Source organism: Cervus canadensis, chromosome 19 (assembly GCF_019320065.1).
Source record: "Cervus canadensis isolate Bull #8, Minnesota chromosome 19, ASM1932006v1, whole genome shotgun sequence".
NCBI classification, from domain to species: domain Eukaryota; kingdom Metazoa; phylum Chordata; class Mammalia; order Artiodactyla; family Cervidae; genus Cervus; species Cervus canadensis.
Window position 1 is genome coordinate 52,195,244 of NC_057404.1, and position 27,878 is coordinate 52,223,121.

General features: G+C 39.6%; 1 protein-coding gene across 2 annotated transcripts in view; it reads right to left on the bottom strand.

The window, feature by feature from the left end:
- The window catches only part of LOC122422205 (bifunctional heparan sulfate N-deacetylase/N-sulfotransferase 4), a 286,857-nt gene that overhangs the window by 22,337 nt on the left and 236,642 nt on the right, over positions 1–27,878 (bottom strand). For both annotated transcript variants that reach the window (XM_043438525.1, XM_043438526.1), the window contains one exon: positions 19,456–19,638. In XM_043438525.1, the coding sequence (XP_043294460.1) occupies positions 19,456–19,638 (183 nt within the window). The remainder of the gene's footprint in view (positions 1–19,455; positions 19,639–27,878) is intronic.

The window sequence follows — 27,878 nt, forward strand, 5'->3', positions numbered from 1 at the left end:
AAGTCTAAGCAGTCCTCCCACTTGGGCCATGCACTGTGGCAGACCCATGGTACCATGGCCTCTATGGTATAAAAGGACACCAAGCAGAGTTTTGGTCAAGTCCCAGGGGAGAATCACAGTGTTTAAGGTTCTTGGACTCTATGGGAGAAGGCGAGGGTGGGATGATCTGAGAGAATAGCATTGAAACATATATATTATTAAGTGTGAAACAGATCACCAGTCCAGGTTGGATGCATGAGACAAGTGCTCAGGGCTGGTACACTGGGATGACCCAGAGGGATGGGATGGGGAGGGAGGTGGGAGGGGGCTTCAGGATGGGGAACACATGTAAATCCATGGCTGATTCATGTCAATGTATGGCAAAAGCACTACAATATTGTAAAGTAATTAGCCTCCAACTAATAAAAATAAATGGGAAAAAAAAGATTCTGCAGCACATCATTCAAACAGTAGCTCCTGGTATGCTACTGGGCCCTGCAAGAGATTATGTTTGTTATGGATTTTCAAAGTAATCCTGTGGTGACAATTCACTATCATAAGTTTAATACTGACAGAGCAACCAAGTCATAAGTCCAAGTATATCCAGTAGCTATTCATTATAAGATGGAGTGATACAGTTGGAACTGATTTCAAGAAGATACAAAGGCTACAAGTAAACTTTACAAGTAAATGCCCAGATCCCATGTTACCTATCATGGTCTCACTGATGCCTCTATATCATGTCCATTGATTCAGTGATGCCATCCAACCATCTCATCCTCTGTCATCCCCTTCTCCTCCTGCCCCTAATCCCTCCCAGCATCAGGGTCTTTTCCAATGAGTTGGTTCTTCTCATCAGGTGGCCAAAGTAATGGAGCTTCAGCTTCAGTGTCAGTCTTTCCAATGAATGTTCAGGAATGATTTCCTTTAGGATTTACTGGTTGGATCTCCTTGCAGTCCAAGGGACTCTCAAGAGTCTTCTCCAACACCACAGTTCAAAAGCATCAATTCTTCAGCACTCAGCCTTCTTTATGGTCAAACTTTCGCATCCATACATGACTACGGGAAAAACCATAGCTTTGACTAGATGGACTTTCATCAGTAAAATGACGTATTTGTTTTTTAACATGCTGTCTAGGCTTATAATAGCTTTTCTTCCACTTTTTGGATGGATGCATAAAGTGACCAAAAATTGTTACGATCTTTATACTGCCCATGAATGTATGTACACCAGAGAGTATCCAATGTAGAAGTGCTGCACAACCCAGCAGTCAGATGATTCAGCCAGTTCCCAGCATTCCCACATGTCACTAACCTCTGTCCTTGGCCAATCCAGCTCTGAAACAATGGGTATATGAATGGAGGATCTGTGAAAGCAAGTTGGAAACCATTCCTGGGCTTCCTTTCCCCAAGTCTGCTCTAGTTATAGCCACTGCCGAATACCTGACCTGTCAATAAGAGACCACTTCTAAGTTCCAGAAACAGCACTCTCCTACCACTTGGTAGAAAATTGATTATGTTGGACACATCCTTCCTGAAAAGGGCAGTGACTCATCCTGATCCCAGCTGGAACATATTCAGAGTACAAATCTGCCTTTCTCAGCTTACATAGCCTTGGCCATCATCACTACGCAAGGCCTCAAGGAATGTCTAACTCCTGATATGTCTAGCTACTGATATGGTAGCTCACATAATATTGTTTTGGGTAAAGGGGACCACTCCTGACACATGGAGTGTGATAGCAGGCTTCTGCCCATGGGAGTCACTGGTCTTATCAGCCTCACTATCCAGAGATGCTGACCTGACAGAGGGGTGAGAGACTGCATGAAAGAGGCAGTTGAGGCACCAGCTTTTAGATACACATCATGCCTCTTAAATTAAAAGTTATTGGTTGGTTCTGTGTCTCCATAGAGTAGCATAGTTGTGTCCAGGAATTAAAGAGTGGATGTAGGAGTAGATCCATTCACCATCATTTGCAGTGGCTTACTTGGAGAATTTGTGCTTTCCATCTTACAACTTTAAAGTCTGTGGGTCTAGAAGCTCTGGTTCCCAGAGAAGGGAAGGCCCAAGCAGGAGGACCAGGAGGAGGATCACCACCTAAACGTTGCAGTTTGTGTCCATTCACTTTGGACTCCTTGTGTGTGTAGACCAGCAGGCATGGAAATGAATTACAATCCTTACAGGGACAGTTGACCCTGATCACTGTGAGGCTGTCATGGCTAATGCTATGACAGGCAGCCTAGATTAGGAGTAGGCCTGGTTTCCCGGGGTAACATAATTATCAGGCCTCCTGGAGCCAGCCAATCAACATATGCCTAGCCAGAGAAAAGGGAACCTGTCAGGGGAAAGCTGAAAGCCCCACGTTGGGCCAACAAAAATTACCTTGCAACTGTGTAACCAATCCGCTTGCGCCAACTACCTGCTGATTTTTTTGACCTAGTAAATACCCGAGAGAACTGGGGCTCGGGGCCTTTTCGTCCTCACACCCTTGGTGAGGGCGGGAGGCCCTGGCTCGAGTCAGTAATAAATTCCCCTATTGCAAGTTGCATTGTTTCGAGGAGTCTTCTTTCCCGACCGGGGACTCGGACTACGGGCAGAACAATCACCATAAGTAGAACCACCACGATACAGGGAGAAATATCCTCGGTGTTCAAATCACTAGATTAGTTGCTGATACTTCTATGCCCAATTCTAACTATAATTGAGAAAGCATGACCACCACAGCCTGATTAGGGCTAGGTTGGGCACCAGACCAGAGTTTACGACAGTATACTTTATAAGTTCAGTTCAGTTCAGTTCAGTTCAGTCACTCAGTCATGTCCGACTCTTTGAGACCCCATGAACCACAGCACGCCAGGCCTACAGGTCCATCACCAACTCCCGGAGTTTACCCAAACTCATGTCCATTGAGTTGATGATGCCATTCAACCATCTCATCCTCTGTCATTCCCTTCTCCTCCTGCCCTCAATCTTTCCCAGCATCAGGGTCTTGTCAAATGTCAGCTCTTCACATGGCCAAACTATTGGAGTTTCAGCTTCAACATCAGTCCTTCCAATGAACACCCAGGACTGATCTCTTTAAGATGGACTGGTTGGATCTCCTTGCAGTCCAAGGGACTCTCAAGAGTCTTCTTCAACACCACAGTTCAAAAGCATCAATTCTTCAGTGCTCAGCTTTCTTTATAGTCCAAATTTCATGTCCATGCATGACTACTGGAAAAACCATAGCCTTGGCTAGATGGACCTTTGTTGGCAAAGTAATGTCTCTGCTTTTTAATATGCTGTCTAGGTTGATCATGTCTTTCCTTCCAAGGAGTATGTGCCTTTTAATTTCACAGCTGCAATCACCACCTGCAGTGATTTTGGAGTCCAAAAAATAAAGTCTGACACTGTTTCCACTGTTTCCCCATCCATTTCCCAAGAAGTGATGGGACTGGATGCCATGATCTTGGTTTTCTGAATATTGAGCTCTAAGCCAACTTTTTCACTCTCCTCTTTCACTTTCATCAAGAGGCTCTTCAGTTCTTCTTCACTTTCTGCCATAAGGGTGGTGTCATCTGCATGTCTGAGGTTATTGATATTTATCCTGGCAATCTGGATTCCAGCTTGTGCTTCTTCCAGCTATTTTTCTCATGATGTACTCTGCATATAATTAAATAAGCAGGGTGACAATATACAGCCTTGATGTACTCCTTCTATTTGGAACCAGTCTGCTGTTCCATATCCAGTTATAACTGTTGCTTCCTGACCTGCATATAGATTTCTCAAGAGGCAGGTCAGGTGGTCTGGTATTCCCATCTCTTCCAGAATTTTGCACAGTTTATTGTGATCCACACAGTTAAAGGCTTTGGCATAGTCAGTGAAGCAGAAATAGATGTTTTTCTGGAACTCTCTTGCTTTTTCAATGATCCAGTGAATGTTGGCAATTTGATCTCTGGTTCCTCTGCCGTTTCTAAAACCAGCTTGAACATCTGCAAGTTCATGGTTCACATATTGCTGAAGCCTGGCTTGGAGAATTTTGAGCATTACTTTGCTAACATGGAAGATGAGTACAATTGTGTGGTAGTTTGAGTATTCTTTGGTATTTCCTTTCTTTGGGATTGGAATGAAAACTGACATTTTCCAGTCCTGTGGCCACTGCTGAGTTTTCCAAATTTTCTGGCATATTGAGTGCAGCACTTTCACAGCATCATCTTTTAGAATTTGAAATAGCTCAACTGGAATTCCATCACCTCCACTAGCATTGCTTTTAGTAATGCTTCCTAAGACCTACTGACTTCACGTTCCAGGATGTCTGGCTCTAGGTGAGTGATCACACCATCATGATTAATTGGGTCATGAAGATCTTTTTTTGTACAGTTCTTCATTAGTTAAGTTATCTTTATCCAGGTATAGACTTCCTCTGTCATAGTTCCCAGAGAAAATTACAAGAAAAGAATTAGTGGGATAAACTAAAGGTGCTGCTACTGAAGTTGGTCCTGAAACTATTTGACACACCACGTCAGCCTTCTGTACCAGCAGAACTGCTACCCACTGGTGGGGGAAAGCCAGAGTAGGGGATATAGAGGTGGAGAATATGGAGAAAATGTGCATTGGTTTCATTTAGCTTTGGAATTGGCTGCAGCAATGAGGCTGCAGTTTCTCCTAATGCCATTCCTCTTATAGGTTTCCCCAAGAATTATGTTCACAACTGTGGAAAAATCATGCCTGGGTGAGTGAGTGTACTATGAGAAGCAAGTACAGCTTTGTGGTCCAAGGTGTGGATGGGGTAGTGATAGAGGCTGAATGCCTTTTCCTCCCCTGAAGGAAACACCTTATTTCTGACCAGCTGGGGAGACTGAGTCCTGCCTTGGTCAAATAGAAGCAACTGGACAGGAAGTCATGCGTCCCCTTGCCACTTTCCAGAGGTGGCCCATGTCCAGCAATTGACTGATTCAGGAGTGTGACAGCCTGACCAGCTTGCTTCGAGGTCAATTTGCATGATTAGCTCTCTCCCTGCAGATCCAGTGAAGGCCTGACTTTTCTAAGACTACATCGTGCTCTGCTTTTTCCTGTTCCACATTTTCCCTCGTAAGCTTTTCCTGAAAGTGTTTCCTCAACAAGTCATTGAACCAGATTCCTATCACAGAACTGATGCGTTTTCCATCATCATCTTTCACTGGAACAAGAGTACAGTGCAATACAAAAACACCAGTTATGTACGCAATCTGTGAGAATTTGCCTTGCAAAAGGTTAGCCTATGCATTTTGAATTTCTTGATGAATTCATCTATAGAAACTGTGATAAAGGAGTTAATTACAAGCCAATAAGCTCAACAGTTCTTATCTATTTTACATAATAACTGAAATTTATTTTATTTTTACTAGTGTTTCTATTTTCTGCAATCTTTTTATTCAGTATTCAATCTCAAATTCTCCATAGTCTAACTTCAGCTTAACTCTCTGAACATAATTTCTGCCATAGCAGAGAAGGCTAAACTATCTTGTCTCCTTTTCTTCCTTCAACAACAGAACATCACTGTTTTGTTAGTCTCTGGCTTCCCAGCTAGAGACTATATTTCATAATCTCTTGAATTTAGCTTCCTTCATATGAGTCACTTCAGTTTAAGTAAGACAAATTGATGTAAAGTATCTTAAAGTCATTCTCGCTAGATTTTCCCTTCTCTACTGACTGCCAGCTATAATATGGCTACAACTGCACCATGTGCCTTGGGCTCAGAAGTGGAGACTGTATGTATGTTGAATACCTGCCAAACTGGGGCCCTGGGTAACCATGTAGAACAGAGTTGTCTCACTCTCCTAGACTGCCTGCCCATTTTTTCAGATAGGTATATGAGTGAGAAATATCTTTCTATTTAACCTCTGTATTTTTGGAATGCCATCCTTATAGCAACATTGCCCATATTCTCACTGTGATTCCTGTGAGAAGATAAAAAATTTGTGTCACAGTTTGAATTACTGCACTGCATGCCTCAACAAGAACATTTCGCTGCAGGAAAAAAAAATGAAGAAGATTCTGGGTGAAGCAACTGGCTGCTTCTGATATATATTGTTTATATGTTGGCACAAACTTTTTGTCTCATAGTGAATTAGCAACAAGTACTTCAACCTGTTCATGGGCCTCTGCCTCCAATGTAGGAGACCCGGGTTTGATCCCTGGTCGGGAAGATCCCCTGGAGGAGGGAATGGCTACCCACTCCAGTATTCTTACCTGGAAAATCCCATGGGCAGAGGAGCTGTGGGGTTGCAAAGTGTCAGACAGGACTGAGTGACTATCACTTTGAGTAGCACTGAATTAACAAATGTCAACAACAACCTAAAGCTTCAGTTCTACTGCATTCACTCTTATAGATATACTCATACCTGCTTATGAATATTTGAATTATTTATATTTCTGGGCAACCCTTTTACTTTTTTCCCTACAATTCAGGGTCAAAATCTTGCCAGTTCTTCTCAATGAAGCTAATATCTATCCTAAATCATCCCTATTTATTTTGGTAGTTAAGAGTATGAGCTCAGGAGGCCTGTGTCTTAAGCAATTTCCCCAAACTCTCTGGACTTCAGTTTTCTTATCCATTAAATAATGATTGATATTGTTTACCTGGCACAGTTATTGAGAACATTAAATGAGTTAATATTTTAAAAAACATTAAATTGTGCTCTATAAAAGAAAGCGCTTATTCTGTGGGCTCAGTCGTGTCCAACTCTTTGCAGCCCCACACACTGTAGCCCATCAGGCTCCTCTGTCCATGGGATTTTCCAGGCAAGAATACTGAACAGGTTGGCATTTCCTACTTCAGGGGACTGCCCAATCCAGGGATCAAACCCATGTCTATTATGTCTCCTGCATTGGCAGGCAGGTTCTTTACCACTAGCATCGCCTGGGAAGTTTATTCTGTAATCTCACATAGACTCTTTTTTTCCCTTTGTTCAGATTAGTTAGGCAACTGGAGCAGCAGAAAGAGATTGCGCTTGCCGATGGACTGGTTTATTGCAGATATTCATCCTAAGATCTGACTTCCTGGTCCTTGTCAGAAGCACCAGCAACTAAGATGACTGAACCTTCTCAGAGCTGGATGGCTAGACTTCTGGGACGAATGAGATATAGGCAAACTTGAAGCTATGGACTCTTCTACCAGATGATCCAAAGACTCCTATATAATCCTAATTCAGTTTATTTATGTGCCGGGGTCCAGCCTCGGCAGGATCCAGGGGATACCCTCAGGATGAACGGCGTTGGCGAGAGAGAGAGAGAAGACATGTGAGACCAGCCTTGATAGGGCCAAGTCTGCGAGGGAGAGAGAGAGAAAGAGAGAAAAAGAGAGAGAGAGAATGACCAGACGGGGGTGTTTGCAGGGTCTGGCAGAGTCTGGCCATGCTTTATTTTTTACCATGGCTTTTATACTCTAAATTAGTACATTTCTAAGGGGAAGATAGTTTAACATTACATCAGCTTGTTCTTCATGAAACCAGGGTGTTTTCTGCATACTTCTTTGTGAGAGTGTTGTACATTATCTTCTGGCCATGGGGCCTATTGACATTTTATGACCTAGGTGAATGCAAAGCTGTTTCCCGTAATCTATTCTTTAATGAACACAAAGGTCAGTCCTTTTGCAGAAGTTATCAGTTAAATTTATCTAAAAGGTTTACCACACAAAGACTCTGCAGCTCTGGTGAGGCAGCCCCTGTTTAGCATTCCTGGTTGAAATTAACAATTCTGAACTCTTATTTTTCTAAATCTTTAACTATAACCACTTTTAGAATAATATTTTTGTGTTCTCTAGTAGGGCTTCCTCACCCCCGAAGGGCTCTGTACCTATTAGGGCCTTTATGTTATCAGGTTCTTTATTCTGTTTATGATTAAGGTGTTGTGAGCATCCATGTGCATTAGTACACATTTGCCAAGCAGGCTAGAATGCCAGCAAAGGGGTCTAAATTGAAACACTCCTTTCATCCTGGATAATCTTATAGGATACCACTGTCCGGGGGACATATTGATTAAAGTTCTAGGTTGATTCTGTTTGGAGAGAGATTGGGGAAGGCCTTCGACCTATGTCACAGAAATTAGGGAGTAGTCTAATATAGCAAGCATCAGAAAGACAGAGATCATCTTTAAGGTTAGCGCCGGGGCAGCTTTTCGAAATCCCTGAGGTCCTGATCTGCCTTGCTTGTCAGGTCTTCTCCTCATGACCTTGTCATGGGTGGGATCTCGTGTTCCGGCTCCCGGCATTTATGGATATTCTTTTTTTTTTTTTCACATTTATTATACTTAAAAGGCTTCCAAGGTGGTGCAATGGTAAAGAATGCACCTGCCAATGCAGGAGACGCAGGACTCTCAGGTTCCATCCCTGGGTCAGGAAGATCCCCTGGAGAAGGAAATGGCAACTCACTCTAGTATGCTTGCCTGAAAAATTACATGGACAGAGGAGCCTAGTGGGCTATAGTCCATGGGGTTACAGAGTCAGACACAACTGAGTGACTGAGCATGCACACAATATAAATAATCCCTTGATTCCTCTAAATTTGAATATAGCCAAATATACCTGATAAGGAAACAGCTTGGAGTTTCTTCAGGCAAACTTGAAGCTATAGGCTATTCTACCAAATGATGCAAAGATTCCTATGTAATCCTAATTTAGTTTATGTTTGGATATTCTTTCTTCAAATTGTATTGTATTTAAACATAATCTAGGTACATTTACTGCTCAGATGTTTTCTTAAAATGCTATTTTATTTTAATTTATTTTTAAAAAAGCTTTTAATTTTGTATTGGGGTATAACCAGTTAACAATGTTATGGTAGTTTCAGCTGAACAGCAAAGGGACTCAGCATACATATACCTGTATCCATTCTCCCCCAAATTCTCCTCTCATCCTATTTTGGGATATTCTTGCTATTTGGCTACTGCAACTCATCCAATTCATTATGTTAGCACTTATTGTCATTCAGGGCTCAACTCAAGTATCACCCCAAGCAAGAGGCCTTCCCTGATGACTAGAGCCAGAGCACTTCCTCCGTTTTCTGTCTCTCTGTAAGAGCTTCCTGTCATATTTCCTTCACTGCATTTTAGTACCCAGAATTCTTTAATTCAAGTGTGTGTTTCTAGCAATAGTATGTAATATACCTACTAATAGTTGGTTATATTTCCAATAATTACATTCAACTAGAATGTAAGTTCTCTGAGGAGGAGGCCTCTGTCTTCTTGATTGATGCACTCTAATACATAAGAATTGCTTGATAATTATGGACTGAATGATTGATTAACTGTGATAGGATGGGCGCCATAAACATTTGTTATAAGCGTAGGCAGGTTTTGATACATGTTCGAAAGCTAATGTAACATAAACTGTGTAGATATTTTACTTCTCAAACACCCACAAAAAAATTCAGTCACAGATGATGTTCTTCATGGTGGCCCCGGAAGCTATTTCTTGCTATTTACTCACACATGATCACTGTAGAATTTAATCTTTATTTTCCTCGTTATTATCATTTAACTGCATCATTTGCAAAGAAATTTAGCTTTCCACTATATTTTAGACATTAAGCAATAGGAAAGCAGTGTCAATTACCTATTCTTATTGCATTTCATCATATATAACTCAACAAAGAACAAATCTCAGAATAGGTGTTCCGTTCATTTGCTCAAATGGTTTCCTTACACTTATAAAGTGGATGAGCAAACTGATTATTTCAGTACCACTGTTGAAAGTCAAAATCTTTTGTGAGACCTCTCTTGGTTCTGCATGTTTGACTAAACCTCTTTTCTTCTTTATCACAATATACATGGCTTTGCCATTCAAATTTCTGCATGCAAAACTGGTGAAACAAACTTTCACAGAAATGGGCAGATTGATAATGTAAGACTTGGAAGGAGTTGGACTCTCACACACAGAACATGGATTAAATACTCATTTTGGTGGACAAAGACCCTAGTCATTTTAGTTGTACTTTCCCAGGAAATTACACTGATGGGAGTAAAGTATAAAATAAAATTACCTGGTGCTAAGGTGGGCTTTCCTGGTGGCTCAGAAGCTAAAGAATCTGCCTGTAATGCAGGAGACCCAAATTCAATTCCTGGGTTGGGAAGATTCGTTGGAGAAGGGAATGGCAACCCACCCCTGGAGAGTATTCTTGCCTGGAGAATTCCATGGGCAGAGGAGCCTGGCCGGCTACAGTCCATGTGGTCACAAAGACTTGGACACAACTGAGCTACTAACACAGTGGCACGCTGGCAAGATGTTACAATACTTGCTGTCCCAAATGTTTTTATTATTAGTTCAATTTATACTACTTCAGTTTTTCCTGTAGGTACCTTATAATTGGTGGCATTTGTATACATCGGTCTGGACAGGCTTTATTTCTAACTGCATTCCTTCTATGTTAGACCATTTTAGGGCTATTGGGATGCCCATATTTCTTCTTTCATCTCTTTTCTTTGTATGTTCCTTCTTGTCTCTGTTAATCACAGCTTTAGTAACAGGATGTTTGCATTTCTTATTTTATATTCTGAAAATGTTTGTTTAGATTTTTCCTACTCTGAGTCTCCTTTTATTGTCTGAATAACAGCTAACATAATTTCTAATTTTTATTGATCACCGTCTATATTCCAGGCACTTGCTTGATATAGATTATTTCTAATCCTCAAAGCAACCTGGCAAGACAGGTATTATTATCCCTTCTTTATAGCCAAGGAAGCTGAGATGCAAGGTGTTTTATTTAGGTCTTGCTGAAGGTGACACAGGACATTAGTTTCAGATTTGAAATCCAAAGCTGGGGTTGTCTCTGCAGTTAAATTGCATGTGTGTGTGTGTGTGTGTGTGTGTGTGAGAGAGAGAGAGAGAGAGAGAGAGAGAGAGAGAGAGAAGGGATGCAGGGAGAGAAGATTCTACAATGATTATAACAAAAGGTGTGCATTTGCATGCACTTTCTCATACTTTGTGCCATTGCTATTTTAATTCTAAAGATCAGAAACTTATAAAGCAATTATATCCCTATCTGCTTGTTCCCTACATATCTGAAACTGTTACACACTGTAATTTTCTGTTTTTAGTATCTAGCATTATAGATATGCTGAAACTTTGGAAAAGTACTCAGTTAAAGCTGCTTTAGGCAGTGTATATGATAATAGTGCCAGCGTAGCGAAAATGCATGCAACTATCTCTTACACAGGTAAACGGGATGCAGGTAGATTTTGTACATGGAATATATGATGAGGTGAGGCAGATTTACTTTTTGGTAGATATAGGTAGAGTGGACACAAGATTCCCTGAGATGATTAACCAGGCTTAGAAAGGGCAGTAAATTCTGATGAAATCACGTTATTAAGAAGGGTATGAGCACTCAGATTTTCCTTCTCTAATTAAGTAAAAATTTCAAATTTACTATCAAGCTAGAGACACATACTTTAAAAAAGTCACACCACTGTCCTGATCCTGAAATTCATGTTTTATAGAATGATGAAAATAACTTTTGCTCTCATTAGATCTGCTTATTCCAACCTACTTGCCTTTTCTCAACTAACAATTTGTTCTGCTCACCGCTTCTCCACATCCTTCCCTGCGAAGGACACTGTGGAATTATCCGTTGGACTGATTATCCTCTCTCAGGTCATGTTTCTTTTCTAGATAACTAGGGGATCTCTAGACCTTAATAGCCGAAACATTAAAATTGTCCAGTGCTCATGGTAGAAGGATTATTTTGTTAATTAGAAAAATTTCCAGGTTATTGGTTTTCTCTCCATTCCCTATGCTTGCTTTCTGCTATTCTGACCTCAGTGTTTAAAGAAGAATGCTACGAGAGGTATTTTTGTTTTTCAAGTTCTTCTGCTTCCTCCCATCTTGGTGTGTTGTTTTAAATTTTATTCTGCTTACTAAGCCTTGCCATAGGCACATCTTTAAAGAAAATTCTTTTCCAAATCTGCATTATACAAGCTGGTGACTTTCAATATTTTGTCTCTCAAAGTCATTTAAGCCTAATACAATCCACGTACACTGATGAAGAATTTTAATAGGTTAGGGACATGTATCCTCAGTGCTTCAGTCAGCAAATCCTTAAGGAGAAACTCTGAGATGCACACCGTCTTTGCAAAGACTCGATTCTACCTGCACATCACATAAGCCAGGGAGTCCATCAGCTCCTTGGAAAAGCTTTTCCTTCCTGTGTGCACTGATCCATAATGAATGCCCTCTGCACAGAACTCCCATGTAATAGTCTGATTCTTGTTCAGAAAACTTTTCTACCAAAGTATTCGGATTTGTGCCTGCATGCTAAGTCGCTTCAGCTGTATCCGACTCTTTGCGGCCCTATGGACTGTAGCCCGCCAAGCTTCTCTGTCCAGGGGCGCTTCAGGCGAGAATAGAGTGGGTTGCCGTACTCTCCTCCAGAGGATCTTCCTGACCCAGGGATTGAACCCAGGAGGGTTCTTTCCCACTAGCGCCACCCGGGAAGCCCAGTCTGACTTACAGAGGTGCGTGAATGCCAGCCTCTGAGGGTGGGATATGTGAAGAGGCCTGTGGATCCTGGTAATAGTGCGGCAAGAATTGTTTAAGCACAAAATACCTCTGATTTATCCTAAACACCTGTGCATTCGTCACCAAAATACATCATCTTTTTTCAGTAAATTCACACTATTTGTATTTTCCCATGAAATATTCTCAAAAGTGCGGTTGACCCCAGGGGAAAGTGACAAGTTTACTCTGTAGCTCTGAGTATCTTCAAACATGACTATGCACTCTTGCATACAATACCTTATATTACTATTTATGGTTCTGTGAATATACTCTCAGGGAATCTGGATACCAACTCAATGGAAGAAACTGTGTTGTAAACTCTTAATAGGTTGGTCTCATATAATGTTTCACTTATAGCATATTAAAGTTATCAGACATTTCTGCAAGGCACACACAAAAAATTCAGTTTCTATTGTTATACTTGGATTAAGGGTTCAAAATAGTTATCTTCTGATGATTTTGATTCATCAAGTATGAAAGTATTTTATATATATATATATACATATATATATATATATTTTGTTTTTGCTATCTTCAAGTAGTTTTTCCATGATGAAACCTTAGTAGGGTACTTGTGTGGAGAATTTGACACCTGACAAGATTGTATTTGCAACTGATTGACGGGAAAAGGAAAATCCATGACTTATGTCACCATTTCTGGATGTCAGAATGTCTGACAGCTTTGTGTAATCAAAATAGTGAAATGGCTTATGGCAAACTAAATAACTAAAATACTAAAAGAATTAAAATCATGAGGAATTACCTGAGGATGTCAGAAGAATTTCTGAAAGGTTTAAATACTATTCTGAATTAAGAAGAGAATTGTAATACATAAATAACACATGAATCCACGTGGTGATTAGGAAAAATGTATCAAATGTTGATGAAGTTTGTGCCTCTGCTCTGAGCATGAAGTGATAAAAGTTGTTCTGGCTATTTCACTGGAAAGGCTAAAAGATGAATAAATGGAAGTGAAGACTATGAAATTATAGAACTCTTATTTCCCCAGCTATGGGGATAATTACTTATGTATCAGAGTTCCTTTAATCTCAGGGTCTCACCTACAAACAATTTCTAACACTTTTTCTTTGAAGGTCTCACTCCCCCCCCCCCCCCCCCCCCCCAGCCATGAAGCTACTCAGGGCTTCCCTGGCTCATATCTAGATTATTACCTAACTTCAGCTCCTCCCTGTTCTCATTTGTCGCAGAAAAACACAAACAAACAAACAAAAACTTCTGGTATAATCTTTTTTGGCCAACACTGAAAAAAGTATTTCACGCTCATCTTCAGAACACACTTGTTGCCTATTAAACCCAAGTTACTCTGACAGCTCACAAAGCTTTCCTGACTGGCTCGCATGTGCTCCTCAAGGTCATGTCCCATTATATGCCCTCTCTACCAAGAAACAAGTGTGCCACTGTTACTGCTTTTTTGCACACAAAAACACACACCCTCTGTGTTTGCTTGTACATTTGTGAGATTTTAATGACAGTAGCTATGGTACTATGCTAGGTTCTCGAAGAAGGCAATGGCACCCCACTGCAGTACTCTTGCCTGGAAAATCCCATGGCCGGAGGAGCCTGGTAGGCTGCAGTCCATGGGGTCACTAAGAGTCGGACACAACTGAGCGACTTCACTTTTCACTTTCATGCATTGGAGAAGGAAATGGCAACCCACTCCGGTGTTCTTGCCTGGAAAATCCCAGGGACGGGGGAGCCTGGTGGGCTGCCATCTATGGGGTCGTGCAGAGTCAGACACGACTGAAGTGACTTAGCAGCAGCAGCATGCTGGGTTCTAGATTACGAACATCTTACTACTTAAGGTTTGCATGAGCTGATATATGACAAGCACAAGTGTCTGCAATACCATATAGGAAATGCAATAATAGAGTCATAAATAAGGTATAGAGTGAAAAAAAGGGGAAAAATATGAAGACAAATTTATGATGTCATTTTGTTCACATAACCAGGAGTATAATGGTTTGTAAATTCCATGAATGCAAAGACCTTTCTTTTTATTATACAGGTATTTCAAAAGCATTTTTTGCATAAATTCACACTGAGTACTCCATCCTGTGCTTCTGAGGTCACAAGGTATTCCTGATTTTTTGTTCTACATAGACAGTCAATGATAGAAGTATATTTATTATTCTAAACATAAAACTACCATCTTGGTGTGGTTGGGACTAAACTGGAGTTCCAGAAATAATAAGGCAACTTGAGCTTCAGTTCTGACTTGTCCCTAACAAGTCAAGTAACTTAGAACAAGACATTGTACCTCCTCAGGTGTCTAAAATGAATAGGTTGAGCTAGATGCCCTACTGCCTCCTGCTATTACAATCCCTAATCCTCTGTGTCGGCACCAACTCACAGAATCTACAGTGTTTGTATCACTAGACCATGTGATTTGTTTATGTCATAGACATTCAGATCTCATCATTTCCAAGCGGGAGTTAGATGATTTCCCAGCGAGAATCTACCAAGGTGCTAATTCCCTAAGGTTAGCACCCTGTGGCTTTGTTCCCCTATTTCTTTACTCTTAGAGACACTGGACTAGAAAGAGAGGCGCTGCAGCTCTTTGAGCATTCCCTTGGTCACACAGGCGAGCAGGAATCCACATCACGCTTGGCACGTTTATTGATAGTGAGACCCTGGAGTGACTGACTGGCGATTGAGACTGAGCTAAGCTGACAGCTTGAGAGCTTAAAAGCATCGATTAGTGAATGTGCAATGATCTGACCTTCCAACTGCCTCCATATTGGAGCTTTGGTTTCTATAATGGGAGTTTAAAAAAAAAAAAAGAGGAAACCTTATTCTTTTATGCTTTATAGTCATTATTCCACCCAAACAAAAAGGGGCATGAATTAATAGACACCCATGTTTTAAGAATCTTCCACACCAGGGACTACACAGAGGAGGATGTATTCTAGGGATAGAGCTCATGTGTGCTCAGTACATATTTTCACGTTAAACTGCCCGGGAATCCACTTCCAGTGACGGGAGAACATTCTGTGTTGTACTTTCGCTGCTGGCCATCGATAGATATTCATATTGCACTTTTTAATTAGGTGACAAAGACATTTTCACATATATGTTAGTTGGTGCTAATGAAAATCTACATAAGGAACCAAAGGAAATTAAATAGCTGTTAAGATTATCATTTTGCACATTTTCTTTTTATTTGTGACAATAAAAAAGTGTGAATTGAAAATCTAAGGAAAGATAACAGTTGGCTTTTTCAAAGTGAAATGCACTAAACAAAAAGGCATGTTTATAATAAATATAATACAGTATCTGCAACATTTAATTTAGAGAATGTATAGTAGTGACAGAGACACATAATATTAATTGATCTTATCTCGGTAGGGTTGTGATGAATGGACTGTAAAACCTTTCATTAGTGTTGGTTATGCTTACATGTAGGGCTTCCTTTGTGGCTCAGGTAGTAAAGAATCTGCCTGCAATGTGGGAGACCCGGGTTCAATCCCTGGAGAAGGGAATGGCTACCTACTCCACTATTCTTGTCTGGAACATTCCATGGACAGAGTAATCTGACAGGCTACAATCCACGGGCTTACAAAGAGTCAGACATGACTGAGTGACACTTTCAATTTCATGATTATATATATTTTGTAAAATTAAATTGATGCTGTATAAAGGACACAAATATAATGCTTATAGCCATTTTGTTTGCTTGCTATTATAAACATGAAATGAGGAGAGGAGAAAATCCTTTGCAGTTTTCTGGCTTCCCTGGTGGTTCAGATGGTAAAGTGTCTGCCTGCAATACAGAAGACCTGGATTTGATCCTTGGGTCAGGAATATCTTCCTGGAGAAGGAAACAGCAACCCACTCCAGTACTCTTGCCTGGAAAATTCCATGGATGGAGGAGCCTTGTAGGCTACAGCCCATGGGGTCGCAAAGAGTTGGACATGACTGAGCAACTTCACTGGTTCACTGGGTATTCTTTATGACTGGAAAAGTTTTGCTTCAATAAGTCTTTGGTTCTCAAAATCTCATATATGTGAATAATTCCCTGTTCAACTTAACTGCAATTCTGCTACTAGTCCTTGTTTTCTTTCTTAAATACATTTGGGAACATATGGCACGTTAGTTAATAAGAAATGTTTACAACTTCATTTTTCAGTTAAAAGTAACCATATAAATAATATAATTCATGTAATGAAACAGGAGACTTTTAGTAAACATTTACTCTTGAGTATTACGGGCTTCCCTGGTGGTTCAGACAGTAAAGCGTCTGTCTACAATGCGGGAGACCTGGGTTCAATCCCTGGGTCAGGAAGATCCCCTGGAGAAGGAAATGGCAGCCCACTCCAGTACTCTTGCCTGGAAAATCCCATGGATGGAGGAGCCTGGTGGGCTACAGTCCACGGGGTCACAAAGAGTCGGACATGCCTGAGCAACTCCACTTTCCATTTTTTCCACATTATTTAAATACTCTTATAATAAGCTATGCTTTGATAATAGAAATATAAATGAAAACAGCAACTTAAATTTGTGAACTATCTGATGCCTTTTCTGATTAATTATATCATTTATTAAGAACTCCCTAGGAATTTACCTCTATGATGCTATTAAAAATTATAACAGTCACACGCACAAATGTCTTTTTTTCTTTGTGTATGCATATGTTCTTGTGTCTTCCAAAGTGATGCAGTTCTCTAAAGAATAATGCTATTTTCTTTTTCTAATTTTCATTTATACCCCTATTCAACAAGCACAGTATTTCATATCTAACATGTGATCATCAAATTTAAAACCATCATATTGACCAAATCTTATTGGAGCTGACGTATTTTTGATTATGCTCATTTCCAAAGAAAACAAGTAGTGTCACTGAGAAGGAAAACTATCAATGAACACAATTATTTATTTTTAAAAACTCATAAAGCATTAAGATGTATAAATTTTTCATTTAAAAAAGCATTTTTTTCCCCTTTGAAGATAGTATAGTTTGGGGCCACTGACTCATTTTTTAGATCATCCATCACCTTGGTTAAGTTGGCTACTTTTTATTGTTCCTATACCATGAATTATAGATATCTTATAAATAAAAATATGTGAGAAAAGAATTGATTTACTATCAATGATTTATCAATTTTATAAGTATGTGAGCACTTTTAACTACCATTTATGGGACACAAGGTTTTGCCTTTATGAAATTCAACGTCTATGTATTATGACTATACACACTATAAAAACTATGTCTTTGTCTACTTAATATATACACCAAATTGCTGAATAAATCATTAAAATAAAGTATGACTTACAGTAGCTGTTTAAAACAGACTTTAAAATATGTAACAGTGAATAAAAATAACAAGAAAATGTTCCATTGACTTTGAGAGAAAGCACTACATTTTATTCTTCTTTGAATTTTCTAGAGCTATTAGCCTTGTCTTATACATAGGAGATGCTCAATAAACATGGAGGATTTTTTTTTTTTTACCATATAGACACAGAAGGGCATGTAACATGAATTATGGAATAAAGAGAAACACAAGAGAGGGAGAGGAAATGGTAAAAAAAAAGTCTGTTTCACAGTGATTTCTCATTAATGAGGATGCTACTCCTCTACTGACTACTTAGCAGGGGACCATCTGATCTGCTCTCTGCAGTCAGCTTATTGATTGCGTGGGTCAATGTAATCTGATGCATAAAGAACCAAGAAAGTAGAAGGTAGCATTTTCCTAGATAAATGGTAAGAAGCAGCTAGTTTACATTTTCATGCCCTGAGGCTTAGTGGCTCCCACATAAAGCTGAATTAAAATTGACAATTTTTTACCAACAGTTCTGACCTAGTGCAAGACTGGTTTTAAAAACCATGAAGACATATTAAAGATAGAATCTGTATGAGCTTGAAGTAAAACTTGCCTTTCCTTTTTTATTTAGACTATCTGTGTTGTACACATACATATCAAGGTCTAGTTATAGGCATTTAGATGATGGTGGCCCTTGATTTCTGTCTTGCTAGACATGTGCTCTGTGTGTGTCCAACTGTCAGATGCTCAGTTGTGTCCAACTCTTAGCAACCCTATCCATGGACTTCTACCAGGCTCTTCTGTCCATGGGATTTTCCCAGCAACAATGCTGGAGTGGGTTGCCCTTTCCTCCTCCGGGGATCTTTCCAACCCAGGGATCAGCCCATGTCTCCTGTGGCACCTGCATTGCAGACAGGTTCTTTTCTGCTGAGCCACTTGGGAAGCCCATCTTCTTAGATGATGAGTCCCCAGAACCAAGGTCACCTCCAAAGCTGACTAAGCCCCTTTGTAACTGTTACCAAAAGCCCCCTTGTAATCACTAACAAGCTCCCTGATTCCCAGTTAGGCAAAGATGCCCACTCCAGTAAACACCCTCTAGCACCCCCAACCAATCACCTAATGCAAACCATCCAGCAGGAATTTCCTTTGTCTTGAGGCTATAAAAATTGGTTATTAACTCACTAAAATGGTTGACTATCCCTGGCCTGTCAGGAGGTGTTGGCCCACTGTGCTCACAGTGCCCACTTTATCTCTGCTGTTTTTTCTTAATAAACTTCCTGCTTCCTGAAATGCTCTGTTTGGAAATTCTTTCCGAACCTGCACTCAGACTGCCTCAACACTAGATACCTAACACCTAACCGTTTTCCTGCTAGTCAGTGGTCCCGCTAAACTCAAGTCAAAACGATCAGCTCTAAGAAAATACCAACAATGAAACAATATCCTCTAGGCAAAGCTTCCAAACCAACTGACTAACAAACAAAACCTCAGAAAAACAAACCCCAAATGCAAATACGTAATCCACAAAACACAAAGCATTATTGAAGAGAATAAAACTACTGGATAAAAAAGAAGTTTGTGTTAAATGCCAGCTATAGTACTTCCAGCAGAGTTCCCAACATCAATTCAGAGCTCACAAATTGCTAGTTTTTTTCTTTCACCCCAGGAGAGAATGTTCAGTGTTACCTGCCAGAGAGGATCCTTTTGCTCAGGGAAGAGGTCAAAGTACTTGTGTGCTAGTTGCACTGGAGGCAGAGTTTGCAATTTCAGGTTGGTCCAGCTCTGAACGAAGTTGGCCAGGTTCACAAAGGTGTACAACCCTAGGCGGTCATTCCCATAGTTTGATAAATGGGTCATGAAAATGCTGATCTGAAAAATAAAAATGACCAGAAATATCATACGCATATGCTCAAAAGTGGCATGGAAGCTCTAAGAAGAACTTCACCTAAACATGGAATTTTATGAGACGTACAATTATCATTTTAGGTGGCATTAGGGTAGTAGTCCCGCCCTCCACATTCATATGTTGAAACTGTAACTCCCAAAGTGACTGTATTCAGAGGTAGATTCTTTAGGGGGGTAATTCAGCTTAAATGAAGTCGTAAGGATCCTAACCTGATGGTCTGGTAGCCTTATAAGAAAACAGATACCACAGTGCATTTCCCCCCGCCCCCTCTCCTTTTCTCTTTCTGTCTCTCCCTTTCTCTCCCTCCCTCCTACAATGCACAGAGGAGAGGCCAATTGGGAACACAGCCAGAAGGTGGCTGTCTTTAAGTCAGGCTGCTGCTGCTGCTGCTAAGTCGCTTCAGTCATGGCCAACTCTGTGCGACCCCATAGACGGCAGCCCACCGGCTCCCCTGTCCCTGGGATTCTCCAGGCAAGAACACTGGAGTGGGTTGCCATCTCCTTCTCCAATGCATGAAAGTGAAAAGTGAAAATGAAGCCTCTCAGTCCAGTCGTGTCCGACTCTTAGTGACCCCATGGACTGCAGCCTACCAGGCTCCTCTGTCCATGGGATTTTCCAGGCAAGAGTACTGGAGTGGGGTGCCATTGCCTTCTCCATTTTAAGTCAGGAAGAAACTGAATTTTCTGGCACCTCCATCACGGACTTGTAACTTCAAAAACTGAGAAAATAAATGTATGCTGTTTAAATTACCCAATCTGTGATGTCTTGTTATGGCAGTTTGCAAAGACTAATACTGGTAGAAAGTCACACATCTGATTTTTATTTCAAAGTCACTCTTAAACTCACTCTAAAAATAAAAATTGAAATTGGGATAGGCCAAACTCATTGTTCATTAAAAGTATAGTGTTAATTCACATTTTAGCTTTTTCCCCATTGCGGAATCAACACTATCAAATTCAATAATCTAATAACTTCTAGACTAGCAAAGAACCAGAATCATACCACTTTTAAAATTAAACAATTCTTTCAGAACTTTTTTAGTTTATATATGTATATGGGTTGAAATGAAATCAAACTTAAGAAAACTTGTCTTTTTGTGGTCTAATGAGGAATTTTTACTGCAATAAAGAAGCTGTTAATGTTTGCACAGCCACTGATTGCCTTTAGCCAACTACTCTTCCATACTTATTACTTTTTTATAATTTTTCCTACCTCAGGATTAACTTTAAATATATTGTAGCATTTGGGTATTGTGGATCAGAGTTTAGAAAAAGTAAAAATCTAGATTGATTGCTCTTGAGAGAGCAACAAAAATTTTAATGTGATTAATGATATAATCTTATATACAACTCATCAAGGATTGCAGCTGGAATGAAAAAAAAAAAAACCAAATAAAAGAGAACTTGCATAATCTTGGTCTAAACTGAAGAAATTACAAATGCAACTCATTAAAAAGAGAGCTCATCATTTTCCACCATAGACAATACTTTACTTGCTCCTCTACCTCAAATATACATATAAGCATTTAAAAAATACATTTTATTATTTACTATTTACATATATAAATATTTTGGAACAACTAATACAATTATTTCATTAACTTCATGAGAAAAGTAAGAGTGATATCATGTAGGGAAGACATATTTCACCTTAAAAATAGTAGAGCTTTATTGGGTTACTATCTAAAATATGAGTCACTATCTAACTCAATGAAACTATGAGCCATGCCATGTAGGGCCACCCAAGACTGATGGGTTGTGGTGGAGAGGTCTGACAAAACGTGGTCCACTGGAGAAGGGAATGACAAACCACTTCAGCATTCTTTCCTTGAGAACCCCATGAACAGTATGGAAAAGCAAAAAGATGACACTGAAAGATGAACTCCCCAGGTCGGTAGGTGCCCAGAATACTATTGGAGAAACGGCTCCAGAAAGAATGAAGAGGCTGAGCCAAAGCCAAAGCAAAGCCTAGTTGTGGATGTGACTGGTGATGGAAGTAAAGTCTGATGCTGTAAAGAGCAGTATTGCATAGGAACCTGGAATGGTATGTCCATGAATCAAGGTAAATTAGAAGTGCTCAAACAGGAGATGGTAAGAGTGAACATCGACATTTCAGGAATCAGTGAACTGAAATCAACTGAAATGGGCGAATTTAATTTGATGATCATTGTATTTACTACTGTGGACAAGAATCCCTTAGAAGAAATGGAGTAGCCCTCATAGTCAACAAAAACGTCTGAAATGCAGTACTTGGGTGCAATCTCTAAAACAACAGAATGTTCGTTTCCAAGGCAAATACTCAATATCATAGTAATCCAGGTCTATGCACCAACCACTAATGCCAAAGAAGTTGAAGTTGAAATGGTTCAATGAAGACCTACAAGACCTTCTAGAATTAAAACCAAAAAAGATGTCCTTTTCTACTGATATTAAGAAGAGGTGGCAAGAATACACAGAACTATACAAAAAAGATCTTCATGACCAAGATAACCATGATGGTGTGATCACTCACCTAGAGCCAGACATCCAGGAATGTGAAGTCTAGTGGGCCTTAGGAAGGTCACCACAAACAAAGCTAGTGGAGGGGAGGGAATTCCAGTTGAGCTTTTTCAGATTCTAAAAGATGATGCTGTTGCACTCAATACGCCAGTAAATTTGCACTCAAAAGATAAAGTGTTACGCACAATATGCCAGCAAATTTGGAAAACTCAGCAGTGGCCACAGGACTGGAAAAGGTCAGTTTTCATTCCAATCCCAAGGAAAGGCAGTGCCAAAAGTTGTTAAAAGTACCGCACAGTTGCACTCATCCCATACTCTAGTAAAATAATGCTCAAAATTCTCCAAGCTAGACTTCAACAGTACATGAACTGAGAGCTTTCAGATATTTAAGCTGGATTTAGAAAAGGCAGAGGAATCAGAGATCAAACTGCCAACATTCCTTGCATCATAGAAAAACCAAGATAATTCCAGAAAAACATCTACTTCTGCTTCACCTACTATGTCATAGCCTTTGACTGTCTGGATCACAAAAAACTGTGGAAAATTCTTCAAGAAGTGGGAATACCAGACCACATGACCTGCCTCCTGAGAAATCTGTATTCAGGTCAAGAAGCAACAGTTAGAACAGAACATGGAACAACAGACTGGTTTCAAATTAAAAAAGGAGAATGTCAAACCCCTGTATTGTCACCTTGCGTATTTAACTTATATGCAGAGTACATCATGTGAAATGCCGGGCCTGATGAAGGACAAGCTGGAATCAAGATTGCCAGGAGAAATATCAATAAGCTGAGATATGCAGATGATGCCACCCTTATGGCAGAAAGTGAAGAAGAACTGAATAACCTCTTGATGAAAGTGAAAGAGGAAAATGAAAAAGCTGGCTTGAAACTCAGCATTCAAAAAACTAAGATCATAGCATCTGGTCACATCACTTCATGGTAAATAGATTGGGAAACAATGGAAACAGTGAGAGACTTTACTTTTTTGGGCTCCAAAATCATTGCAGGTAATGACTGCAGCCATGAAATTGAAAGATGCTTACTCCTTGGAAGAAAAGCTATGACCAACCTAGACAGCATATTAAAAAGCAGAGACATTACTTTGCCAACAAAAGTCCATCTAGTCAAAACTGTGGTTTTTCCAATAGTCATGTATGAATGTGAGAGTTGGACCATAAAGAAAGCTGAGTGCTGAAGAATTAATGCTTTTGAACTGTGGTGTTGAGGAAGACTCTTGAGAGTCCCTTGGACTGCAAGGAGATCCAACTAGTCAATCCTAAAGGAAATCAGTCCTGAATATATTTTGGAAGGACTGATGTTGAAGCTCCAATAGTTTGGCCACCTGATGCGAAGAGCTTACTCATTAGAAAAGACCCCGATGCTGGGAAAGACTGAAGGTAAAAGGAGAAGGGGATGACAGAAGATGAGATGGTTGGTTGGCATCACCGGCTCAATGGACATTAGTTTGAGCAAGCTCTGGGCGTTGTTGATGGACAGTGAAACTGGCATGCTGCAGCCCATGGGGTCACAAAGAGTTGGACACAACTGTATGCGTGAACTGAACTGACTGATCTAAAATATATGAAGAATTCAAACAACAATAACAAAACACCACAAAAGTCCAAACAACCCAATTAAAAAATGGGCAGCGGGTCTAAATAGACATTTTTTTGGGGAAGAAGACTTATAGATAGCCAAGAAGCACATGAAAGAAAGCTTTACGGCATTATTAAGGACATGCACATCAAAACCACAATAAGATATCATCTAAAACCTGTCAGAATGACTATTACAAAAAAAGACAACAAATAACAAGTGTTGGATAGGATGTGGAGAAAAGGGAATCCTCATGCTCTATTGCTAGGAATGTAAATTGGTGCAGCTATTGTGAAAAACAGTATGGAGGTTCTTTAAAAAATTAGAAAGATAACTACCATAATCCAGCAATTCTATTTTATGGTATGTATATGAAGAAAATGAAAGCACAACTTAGAAAAGATACATGCACACCTATGTTTTTTGCCGTATTATCTATAATAGCCAAGATATGGAAGCGACCTAAATGCCCATCACTAGATGAATGGATAAAGAAGATGCAATATGCATATATATATATGGGAACACATATATATTATGGAATATGACTTAGCCATAAAAGGAATGAAATCTTGTCATTTGTGATATGGATGGACTTAGAGGGTATTATACTGACTGAAATAAGTCAGACAGAGAAAGACAATTACTGTATGATTTCACTTACATGTGGAATCTAAAAAACAAAACAAATGAACAAACGTAACAGAACAGAAACAACTCACAGACACACAAGACAAACAGGTGGTTGCTGGATAAAAGGGCTCAGGGGAGAAGAGAAAGAAGTGAGGGAGACCAGAAGGTACAAACTTCTAGCTGCAAAATAGAATCATGGGTATGACATGTACAGTGTGGGGCATGTAGTCAATAAATATGTAATACCTTTGCATGGTGGTAGACAGTATTTAGACATATCGTGGTGGTCATTTAAAAATGTATAGAAATAATGAATCACTATGTTGTGTACCAGAAACTAAGATAGTGTGGTACATCAATTATATGTCAAAAACAAACAAACAAATATAAAATCTCACAGAAAAAGAGATCAGATTTGTGGCGACCAGAGGTGAGGGGGTGGGAAGAGGGAGGAGGGATTGGATGAAGGTAGTCAAAAGGTGCAAACTTCCAGGTACAAGATCAATAACTACAAAGGATATAATGTACAACATGATAAATATAATTAACACTTCTGTATGTTATGCATGAAACCTGTAAAGAGAGTAAATTCTAAGTTCTCATCATGAGGAGAAAATACCTCTTTTCTAACTTCTTTAATTTTGTACCTATATAAAATAATGGATAGTCACTAAAATTATTGTGGTAATCATTTCATAACGTATGTTAAGTCAACTCATTGTGCTGTACACCCTGAATTTAAACAATGCATTATGGCAATCATATCTCAATAAAACTAGAAAAAAAATAGAGCTTTAGCTTGCACAAGAATTAAGATAAAAGCACTCTGGTAAGGTAGTATAAGCTGTAAGTCAAGGTATCAGATTCATGGAATGCCCTTTACTAGAAGGCTGAAAAGGGTCCTCTGAGGACAGCCCACTAAGTTGGTTAAAGATACTTCTCACCATGGCTGAAGGTAGGGAGGAGAGTGGAGAACTTGGACTATTCCCCTCAAAATCCTAAATTACATAAAATATCACCATCAAGTATATAGCACTTACTATGTGTTAGGCATAACTCTAAGCCTTTTACATGTATGAAATGATTAAGTCCTCACCACAGACTTATAAGGCAGGTATGGTTATTGTCCCCATACACTCAATGTTGGCATATTGAGTGCAACGAAGAAACTGAGGCATAGGTAAATAATTTGTTCAAGTCCCACATTCAATGGCAGAGCAGAATTTAAAATCTAGGCAAAGCTGATACATGATATACCCAAAACCTTCACCTGAACAGTTTTATGTATAGAGTTTGACGTCCATCATTGCTTTACTTTTGCCTTTTTGAAAATAAAGACCAAGAATATGAATACTTCTAAAGAAGAAAGTAGAAAATCTAGGTATTATCTTGGCAACATAAAGCTTTTCTTTTTTAACTCAGAATGACAGAACATAAATTATTTTTGGACTCACATGATTATTTTTAAGACAACAAATTATAGTATAAAAGAATTTTACAGATAGGCTACAAATTTATCTTTGAAGGCAGTATCACTCCTATCATATTTCCAGTCCATTTCCACCTGCCCCCCGCCTCCCTGGGGCATATTCAAAGCTTTTTATTTCAAAGGTCAAAAGTGAGAAAAGCTATTTTAAAGAATATTCTTTACAAAGCTTGTTTAGATAGAAATTAAAATTAAATCCCTCAAATATTAGTTGATACAATGATCTTGATATTCATGTGGAATCATTTGAACAAGTTCAGGGTGTTTACATAGGTCAAACTCTATCTCACTTTTAAGCTCATTCCCCCCACCCCCGCCCCAGATAGAAAGTGCCCTCTTGGCAGGACTTAATTATAGCATTTTTAGAACATAACATAGTATCACTAGTTGATGACCATATAATTGCAATTGCTGTCATGAAAACTTCTTTGTAATCACCACAAAATAATATGCATTTGATCCCAATAAGTGTACATTTATCTCATGTCACTGCTGTAATTAAGAAATAAGACAGTATAAGTAGAATTCTCCAGGATAATTATAGTTCCTCAGGACTGAAATTATTATGAAAAACCAGGCTGCAGGCAAATGTCTGAAGAAATATTATAAGGTCCTAGAAAGCTACCACCTGCCCTCTAGCACTGTTATTTTAAGATGGAATTTTAAGGTACCTATCATTGTTTAAAACCCGACGAAAACGTAAATAAAAAATACTACTTGGAGAATATGGTAAAAATGATTTTTATATCATGAGCAGATGTATACTACAGAGTGGGCATTGCCATAATGCTCTTAAAAGATTTTGTGGCCTACTGATTTTGTCGTTTATTCAGAATTTCCTTAGGAGAACAAGTTGTGCTTTCTGAAGGAAGTAAAACACGGATGCAAGGCGAATGGAAAATCCACGTTTGGAAGAAAGCAGTCTGGAGACATTGTGTGGTTCTAAGCTGAGGCACGCCTCTGCATTTAAATGTCCCTTTGCTGAGAAAAAAGGTGAGCAACCTGGCCACAGCAGTTGCAATAGCTGTCTACTCAGTAGCATGTGTACATGTTTTACTGGTTAGAAATAAATTAGTGCTGGTACATGGTCAATTGACTGCACTTTAAGGAGAAAAATTCTGTAAACACAGCTTAACCGTGTATATCTGACTTGCTAAAAGCACCTATTGTGCAGACAGAACATTTTAGTTTTAGGATTTCTGGCCATACATCTTGTTTATTAAAAAAAAAAAAACAAAAACCATTCAGAGCATGGAGGAAGAGTAGACAGATTAAGATTGGATGTGGTTGGAAGCATAAATAAGGAAAGTCAAAAGAAATGCAGTATAAAACAGTTGTAAATAATTTTTTACAGACATAATATATTGCTACTATTTTTTACATGACTATATGTTCACCACAGGCTTCCCTGATGGTTCAGTGGTAAAGAATCTGCCTGCCAAGGCAGGGGATGTGAGTTTGACCCCTGGGTCAGGAAGATCCCCTGGAGAAGGAGATGGCAACACACTCCAGTATTTTCGCCTGGGAAACCCCATGGGCAGAGCAGCCTGGAGTGCCCTAGTCCATGGGGAGTCAGACATGACCTTGCAACTATACAATATGTTCCTCCACTTATCCTGTGCTTTTATTCTGATCGTTATTTCCTTAAGGATATAGTAAAACTACTCTTGCCCAATACTTCCCAAAGCATCATCTAGAAAAGATGTGACTGTGATACTTGGTGCAAATGGTTTACAAATGCAAACCCACTGGACCTGGAAATACTGCAGCTCAGAGATTTGCGTGGATTCAGACAAGCAGCGCTTTGCCTTTCACAGACATCATGTTCAACAGATGAGCTTAAGAATAAGCTATCCAGCGCTAATGTCAGTAGGCCCCCTGTTGGCAAGCCTCCCAGAGGGGTCACTGAGGTCAGGCTTCTGTCACCAAGCTGGCCCCTGGGCTGCCTCCACCTTGCCATTGTCTCTGAGACATATGTCTCTCCCTCG